The sequence below is a fragment of the Bombina bombina genome, chromosome 3 (genome assembly GCF_027579735.1).
Source record: "Bombina bombina isolate aBomBom1 chromosome 3, aBomBom1.pri, whole genome shotgun sequence".
Classification (NCBI taxonomy): domain Eukaryota; kingdom Metazoa; phylum Chordata; class Amphibia; order Anura; family Bombinatoridae; genus Bombina; species Bombina bombina.
Genome location: NC_069501.1, coordinates 192,644,689 through 192,653,758, shown reverse-complemented (window position 1 = coordinate 192,653,758; position 9,070 = coordinate 192,644,689). Strand labels below are relative to the sequence as shown.

General features: G+C 37.8%; 1 protein-coding gene across 1 annotated transcript; it reads left to right on the top strand.

Annotated features, from left to right (window-relative positions):
• The first annotated feature begins 540 nt into the window (after window positions 1-540).
• LOC128651549 (histone H2A, sperm-like) lies at window positions 541-954 on the top strand. Its single transcript, XM_053704570.1, has one exon. The coding sequence runs from the start codon at window positions 541-543 to the stop codon at window positions 952-954; it is 414 nt and encodes a 137-aa protein (XP_053560545.1).
• Window positions 955-9,070: the final 8,116 nt, after the last annotated feature.

The window sequence follows — 9,070 nt, the reverse complement described above, 5'->3', positions numbered from 1 at the left end:
CTATGAATTACTTGACTGCCTAAGATATTAGCAGCTCTCACCACGTAGAGTTTCCTTGGACTCTGCATTAAAAATCTATAGAAGTGGATATACTCTTTTCTATTCTGAATGTTCAGCTCCATGTTCTACATAGGGCAGGAATTTATTTTTATTGCTCAGTGTTGAAATTATATAGTGCTACCTGATCTTTTAAATGCCCTGAAATATATTTGGATACTTGTGTTTCTGCTTTATTTCACACTATTTTTAATGTGTTTTATTGCACTCACGTTTTGGAGGATTAGATGACTTTACTTTATTGCATCTGTATCTTTGTGGTGATTGAGTGCTAACTAGTATACCCTGTTTTGTGTCTTGTACGCTTTTCCTGTCTAAGTTTGTTGGTAAATGGCAGTCCCCATTTAATTAATGTGTGAATATTGAATCGCACTTTAATAAGTAAAAAGTGACTATCACAAGTAGTACCATTTTCTCCTCTTGTATTAACTCTTTAGTCTGTGCAAATTCACTTATAAACTGTTTTTAATTCAGACTTTTGCCATGTCTGGTCGTGGAAAGAAGGTCACCAAGCCTGCAGCTGGCAAGACATCCAAATCCGCTAAGGCCGGTCTCCAGTTCCCAGTTGGCCGTATCCACAGGTTCCTGAGGAAGGGAAACTATGCAGAGCGGATTGGGTCTGGATCTGCTATCTACATGGCAGCTACTCTGGAATATCTCTGCGCAGAGGTTTTAGAGCTGGCAGGAAATGCTGCCAGAGACAACAAGAAATCCAGGATTTTACCCAGGCACATCCAGCTGGCAGTCAGGAATGATGAGGAACTGGCTAAGCTATTTGATGGCATCACTATTGCTGATGGGGGTGTCTTGCCAAACATCCATGCCCAGCTTCTACCAAAGAAAACCTTTAAAGGATCAACACAAGAACCTAAAGTTGCTGAATCCCAGGACTTTTAACATTAACCCAGATGGTGTATTGTGGGGTTATTTGGGCACTTCATATGATAGTTTACTTAAAGATGTTTATACTGTTTTAACAATAAAAATGTTTTATATTCTACATGTGGTGGCAATGTTCTGTAAACTTATGATCCATAAAGAGAAAAAAATGGCCTATGTCTCAAAGGGACAGTCTACACCAGAAATTTTATTTTTTAAAAATATAGATAATCCCTTTACTACCCATTCCCCAGTTTTGCTTAAAAGTTATAGGTGATTACCTTGTTTCTGAGGCTCTGCAGACTGCCCCCTTATATCAGTGCTTTTGACAGACATGCCGACTCCTAAATAACTCAACAGGAGTGAGCACAATGTTATCTATGACACACATGAACTAGTACTGTCTAACTGTGAAAAAGTTTAAAAATGCTCTGACCTAAGAGGCGGTTTTAAATGGTTTAGAAATCCGTTTAAGCCTACCTAGGTTTAGCTTTTCAAAAATACCACCAAGGGAACAAAGCAAATTTAATGATTAGTCAATTGGAAAGTTGTTTAAAATTGCATGCCCTACCTGAATCATGAGTTTAATTTTGACTAGACCTTCCCTTTAAGACGGCATACAATTTTCTAAATGACTTCTATGTAATTTCTTTGCAATGCTCTATACAAATCATGAAACAAATAGGTTTACCTATAGACATAAAACATTCACCTATAACTACAATATTAAGTTTGAAGTCATAGCCATAGAGCAACTCCTAGATGTTCTATTCATTGGGACAAAGTTCACACATCTCTTAATAAATCTCAGTCTTTATATCTAATAGGCATGTGCATATTTTATTTTTCATATTTGCTGTTTGAGAAACAAATGGCAAAAGAATTTGGTCTTTTGGCACCTGATTTATTTGTGTTAGTCAAACACGTCTCAAATAAATTCAGCACCAAAAAAGCTGAATGCTTCTGCCTGTAGCCATGTTTCTCAAACTAATGCTGGATCTAAAAAAATGCCTAATAGTGCGGTGATTCGCCAGTTCCTTCCTTTAGCAGAGCAATGATTCATCCTGCTTCCTCCAACCGTTGTGTACCCCCTTTGGCGTCCAGTTCATGATGCACATGAACTAGGACTTTCTAGCTGAGATACTGTCTAAATGCACTGAGATAAGAGGTGGCCTTTAAGGGCTTAGAAATGAGTTTAGCATTCAACAAAATACCAAGAGAAAGCAAATTTTATGATAAAAGTAAATTGCTAAGTGGTAAAACTTTCATGATTCAGATAGGGTATGCAATTTCAAATTTGATTACTGTCCTTTTTAAATGTTTGTAGATTTTGGGCACTGTATAATAAATTCTACAGTAGTATTGGAATCATGTGGGTATTTGCTACCAATAAACATACTGCCCAACATTTTCTTTTGAGATTAGTCTCAAATGTTATATTGCAACTTTTTTTTTTTTATGGATGTGGTAGGTACAGTTATGGGGTCATCATAATCCAATCACTGTATTAATAGGGGATAAATCTATTTGATTATTTAAAGAATCATGTGATGGATATCTTTGACATATGCTTGGGTGACATTAGCTTTCTTAGGTCTTTCATGAAACCGCTTAATGCATCAGTGGCAGAACTTGAGTTTGCATTCACATATAATGAAGAGATAATTCTGCTTCTTCATGCTAGGGTAAATAAATAATAGTAAATGAAATCTTTCTATTTTATAGAAATATTTGTCTTGTGATAGCTTTCATCATGCTAGTTTGCGGGATTCAATCTCAGACTAAGGCCTCGCTTCCATTGAGTCGTAATTCGGTTTGCGTGCATTCGCAAACCGATAAATGATATTGCTTCCGACAGCATATTTATCTGTTTCAAATGGCGCATTATACCTCAATATCGGCAGCCAGACAGATCTTCGCGTCCCATAGAAAGTAATAGAAGCCGTTAATCGATAAATTATACCAGGTTTCCAATGAAAGTGCTAACAGTTAATACACTGTCAGAGGCTGTCGATACATTGAGAAATATTACACCCAGCTCAACTAGGTGTAAAAGAGGAAAAAGCTTTTTGAGGCCTGTTTCTCGTTGAAATTGCAAATCACAAAAACATGAGTTTCAATGTACAAATAACATTTATATATGCTATATTTATTGGTCCTATGTATAGGAATATTTGCACCCATGTTTTCATAGAAATATCAATATGTATGTACATATAAAAATATATGCAAGCATATAATCTACCTATTCAAAATGAAACCTTTGCCCAGGGATGCTAGATAAAATTATATTTCTATATGTATTGAGATTATATATAATAATAATCTTCTCCTACGTGTATGTATGTATGTATGTATATATATATATATATATATATATATATATATAGGTAGCCCTCAGTTTACGCCGGGGTTAGGTTCCAGAAGCAATGGTTGTAAATCGAAACCCAGTTTATAATGCAAGTCAATGGGAAGTGAGGGAGATAGGTTCCAGGCCCATCTCCAAATTGTCATAAGTAACACCTAATACATTCATTTTATTGCTTTAAAATGAAGACTTTAAATGCTAAACAACATTATAAACCAAATAAAATAATCACACAACACAGAATATATAATTAAAGTAAGTTAAATGAACAAACATTTGCTAAACAACATTATAAAATAATCACACAACACAGACTTCACTTGCATTTTTCTGCAAACAGTTCTTTCTATGCATTCCAATCTGGACTTATTTATAGACAGGAAGATCTTGTTCCTTTGAAATCTGCTTGATAGCTCAGGTCTGGTTAAACAGATTAATTTCAGCTTGCTTTGCTGCAACACAAGCGGACAGCCCCACCTACTGGCTATTTTAATAAATGCACTGCTTCTCAATGCTTTTCAATAGCAGTCACATGACTGGAAAAAAAAGTTGTTGTTCTGAAACGGTGTAAATTGAACAGTTATAAAACGAGGGCCATCTGTATATATAATATATAAGACCTATATAAATCATATAATTTCAATAATTACTTTTAATTATGATAAAGGCTGATATCTTTAAATAGAAAAATATAATAACATTCAGTGTCTCTGAATTATCGATATGTAACTACACATGTTGAAATTATAGTTTATATCAAAAATAAGTCATAAGTAAGTATATACTTTCAAACTGTTCATTTAAATTAAGTATTAGATGAGATGAAGATAAGTTATTCATTGCAATCACCAGTTTCACGTATGTTAACAAGCCACACACAGCTATAAATAAACACCACACCTAGCCTAACCTCAGAACAGATATTTCAAAATGCAGGGTGAGAGAGAAGCTGAAGTTAGACAGCGTAGGCCTAACATCCCCAGAGTGAGGCTGGATATAGAAACCCTGAATGAGCAGCAGGTGGCTGAAAGTTTCAGGCTCACCATGGAGAAAAATATATCAGTTATATGCCCTGTTGCAAGACAGGCTGGAAAGCCAGGGCTATTCAAGTTGCAAAGATACATTATCAATACATACAATCCCCTGAGATTGCACACTTGAATGGCATGGTTACCTCATAGAAAATAATATAGAAAAATAAGTCAAAGGAAATAAGTTGTTTATCATGAAGATGAGTTTTATTATTACAGATTTACCCTCATTCAAATGTAATGTTCAATGTGAAAATCATTGAAAATATTTATTCAATACAAAACGATGGCACATTAAAGTATGTGTCATAGTACTAATATTTATAAAATATATGTAATATCATGTCTACTAAAGCAGATAATACATTTGCAATATTTAGACTATTAACCAAAATACATAAGTGCTTAATATTACATACTTCAAGAGATAAGTATTGTCTTTAACATGGAGTTATTGAAACAATTTAAAAGTGCATTGTTCACAGGGAGAGTCTGTCTGTTCATATGATGTCAATTTAAATGTATTAATCACCTTTATATCATGGCAATAACATATATGTTGTGTATACATCAGTGTTTAAATATCATAGATACATTTATCTAATTCTAAATATTGAATAATAATCTTGACAAAAAGGAGTGCATTAGTCATGATAGGTATAGATTTCAGATATTACATTCCACATAGGACTATAAGAATGAATGCAAGGTATTTGGCCATATCAACAGGAAGGAGTATTTACTTTTCAACTCTTCTATAACTGGATAACCCTTATTAGCTTCATCTGAAGGAGCAAACAACATATGCTTATGGAATATCAATCATAACATTTACACATGTCACGTTGACTAATGTTAGCATATACTGTATTAATTTAAGACACGTATCCCCAAGTATTCTTAAATGGCATAATATTCTCAATAAAAGGACACATTTATTAACAATGTACACCTGCATATTAATTGACATGTTAAATAAAGATTAATAAAGCTGTTAATTTTTAGCAGACAAACAGCTATTAGAATAATAAGATATATGTTCAAATTTGGATTAGAAAAATGGATGCATATTTATGAGATGAAAATCTCACTTAAAGTGCTTTAGTGCAAAAATTAGATATGATATATCTTGTGTGGAAAAAATTATTAATTAATTCTTGCGGCGGGATTTTGACTTTGGAGGAGAGGTACTTAGGGGGGGAAGTGTGGCGTCTTGTGCGACGCCCACCAGCTGAATGTGAGGCTAATTAACGGGATTCAGGGTCCTGCAGGGAGATGAGAGGATGCAAACGAGGATGGAGTTTGGGGCCTATCCGCGAGCCTCTCCACTGCCTCTGCCAGGCGGACGAGTGAGGCATTATGGATGTCCATTTGGCTCTGTATCCTCCTGAAAGCCTGCTGCTGCTGGAGCCTGGACAGCCTAAGCTCTCTATGAATGAGCCTCAGTAGATCATCCTGCTGGGACTGTGCCGGACCCTGTTGTAGAGTTGGTGTATCAGGAACCAATAATTGACTGGTTCCAGGGGTGTCTCTCCTAATTGGTGACTGGGAGGTTGTCTGTGATGGCACTGTTGGCAATACATTGGTTGTGTGGATTCCTGTTGTGCCATAGGAGTGGGAGGCATATAATACAGATGATGCAGATCTGTATGCTGCTGTGGTGGGTGCATCATCTGCTGCGGAGGATGATGTTGTGGGGAGTGCATCATCTGCTGCGGTGGGTGCAGCTGTGGGGGCTGTGCCATTTGTTGCTGCAAAGTATGCATGAACTGCCAGTGTTGAGGAGGATGAGTCTGCTGGGGTTCAGAACCCAGAACATGAAATGTTGTCTCCGAGGTAGATGGAGAAGGGCCTGATACATCCTCCATCTCATATGCCCTAGGCTGCTGCATATCACCTTCTAAGAGGCTGATACAGGAGGTAGTGTCGCCATAGACATCCTCATCCTCCTCAGTGAATGTAGGAACATCCTGCTGTGGTGTTGGTGCAGCTTCATACTCCTCCTGTTCGGAACCTACAAATAAATATACGGTATGTTTACATTATCTATCTAATAGAATATATTACTTTGTAGCATAACAATACAAACTATTATAGTCCATATTTATGTGTATATATGTATGTACATACACACACACACACATAGCGTGTTTGGGATAAAATCCAAGCATATATGACCATAACTGATGAATCTTTATAGACTGTGTCTTAAAGGAACATTGTTAAGGACAATGACACATGATTTATATGAAATGTTTAATATTCTTGGATATTATCAATATTCTTGCTTGTCGGAGCAGATATACAATACAGAGTGCTTGCTGAACATATTAAATACAACTATGTATATTTAGATTCATAGCTAAACACAGATGGGTATTTATGATCTACAACATATATACATCACATATATGGTTATATTTAATATAGAATATTCACCTTCATACACCTCTTCAGGTGGCACAGAGGTGTCCATTGTCCCCTTACATCCATGAACAGCTTCACCCGAGATGACATTTGACAGCATCTCCTCCCATGACCTTAGGTGAATTCTCTTGCTAGGACCACCACCTGTCCCACGTGCAAATTTGGCCTGCTGTGCCATCTTCTCTTTTGTTTCTCTCCTGCAGTCATGATATTGGTGTTTTATACTAGCAGTAGAACGATTACATCCTAAGCAGCTGACTGCCACTCGAATCTCCTCCCACAGCTTATTTCGGACACACGCCCTCAGGTTAGGGTTCTCCAGCTGAGGTGCCCTATCCAAGTAGGCCTCAACAAGAGCCTCCTTCTCCTCCTCAGAGTACCTCTCCTCTCTTAGACTGCCCTTCACACCTGAAGGGCCAGCAGACACAGACTCTCCCTCCTGTGACTGGGGACCAGCCCTCTCTCCCTGCAGGCTGTGACGGGCTACCACCAGCCCCACTCCCACTTTCCCTTTTCTTTTTGTGCCTAGCTGAGGCTGACTCCTCCTCACTCCTATAATAATAATAATGTGGGGAGTGGTATACACAAATGCACACCACACCCTTTAGGGTGCGCCTCCCAATTGCCAAAAAATCATATAAGGTAAGTAATCTAGAACCTAGACATAAAACAATGCACACAGTGACAAGGATATAACACCAGATCAATGAACTATACAGTAGGTATAAGTATGTTAAAGTCCATTCATCAAACGAGTCCCACTATCCGGCGGCAGCACTCTGTCAAAGGATGGTCGTCCTGATGGTTAGAAACTGCAAATAGAAGAACACAGAGGCGCCACCATGGCCCAGTACCACCAAAACAGAGAGAAAAGTATATAGAAGGCACTATATATACTCACAAACATCAAGCACCCAGATGGTGCTAGTGGAGCAGGCTGAAACTTCACAGTAGTCCAGCTCACTGATATGCCTCCAAACAGATCCAGTCGGTGTTCCTTGAGAGCCTAAGATCCTATGCCTAGAAAAGAGAAAGGCAAACCAACATGGCCTAGTATTGTTTGCGCCCAGGGAGAATATAGCCCTAATGGGTATACTCACAGGAAACAAAGCACCTCCAGGTGCAATATCAGCAAGCTGGAACCACAAGTCGCCCAGTAGACAAACCACAGCAAGTAATCCTCAACTTCCAGTAGTATAACGATTGATAGGGGAGGGGTATAAAAATCCCCACAACAGATTATTGGGTCAAAATACCACACAAGCAAGTGTATATAAAAGTAAAAATCTTTAATAACACAGCGACGCGTTTCTCAGCCGCCTATGGGCTGTTTCATCAGGCTATAATAAAACATTAAAAAATACACTTGCTATATACCAAATTAAAAAACCTAAAAATCATCTGATTGGACAATCAATTAAAAATCTAGCCAATGTGTGATCATTCTCAATCAATTGCTATGACAACGATTTAGTTAGTATTCGGGTGGATAGGTGTAGCCAGGTGTGCACCTAGTTAACAAACTGATACACCACCTAGCTTGCAGCCCCTGTTGCTAATTGTTGCCATAGTGACCACAATACAATACATACACAATATAGGTTTATCTAGTGACAGTACATACACATGAAAAGTTTATCTCATATACATAACACATTTACATTTGATTAGCACAAAGGAAATAATGACAAGTACCCAATAATTCATTTAGTACCCACCTCCAGAGTTATACTTATGAGAGGGCAATGCGCGACCATAAAAGATAGTCCGGAGCTCATATGTGATCTATACGTGTTTACCAGCCTAATATTCGTAGTATCACCAGCCCCATATGAGAACCTTTGTTGGATTCGATATGTGAGAGCGTATTAAATCTATGTAAAGGAATGGTGATCATCGTATAGTGAGCCGTGTGCAAACCTAGAGCTATCATTATGACATTCTACGTGTCTTAACGTTAAAGCCTGCTTAACATGAGTACCTTCTTGTCAATGTAATTCTTTCCATAACGATCTTTTTTGCCACCAGGCATCTGTTTGCCCTATTGCCTGATCATACTCGATGTTTGTGGAAGACCCCAGACGCCTTCAAATGCGTCTCACTCTCTAACTATGTCATGTTCCAATGTTTAAAAATATCGGAGCTATTCTCCAATCGTGCTAGTGGCTCTAAGGGGAGTGTACACCCGCTCCAATGAGAATGCTTGTTGTGGGAGGGATAAGAACCTGATCAAATCCTATTCCTATTCAACTAACATGCGTGTTGGCCCCGGAGATGGGAGCGCGTATGAGAACACTCTTCATCACAC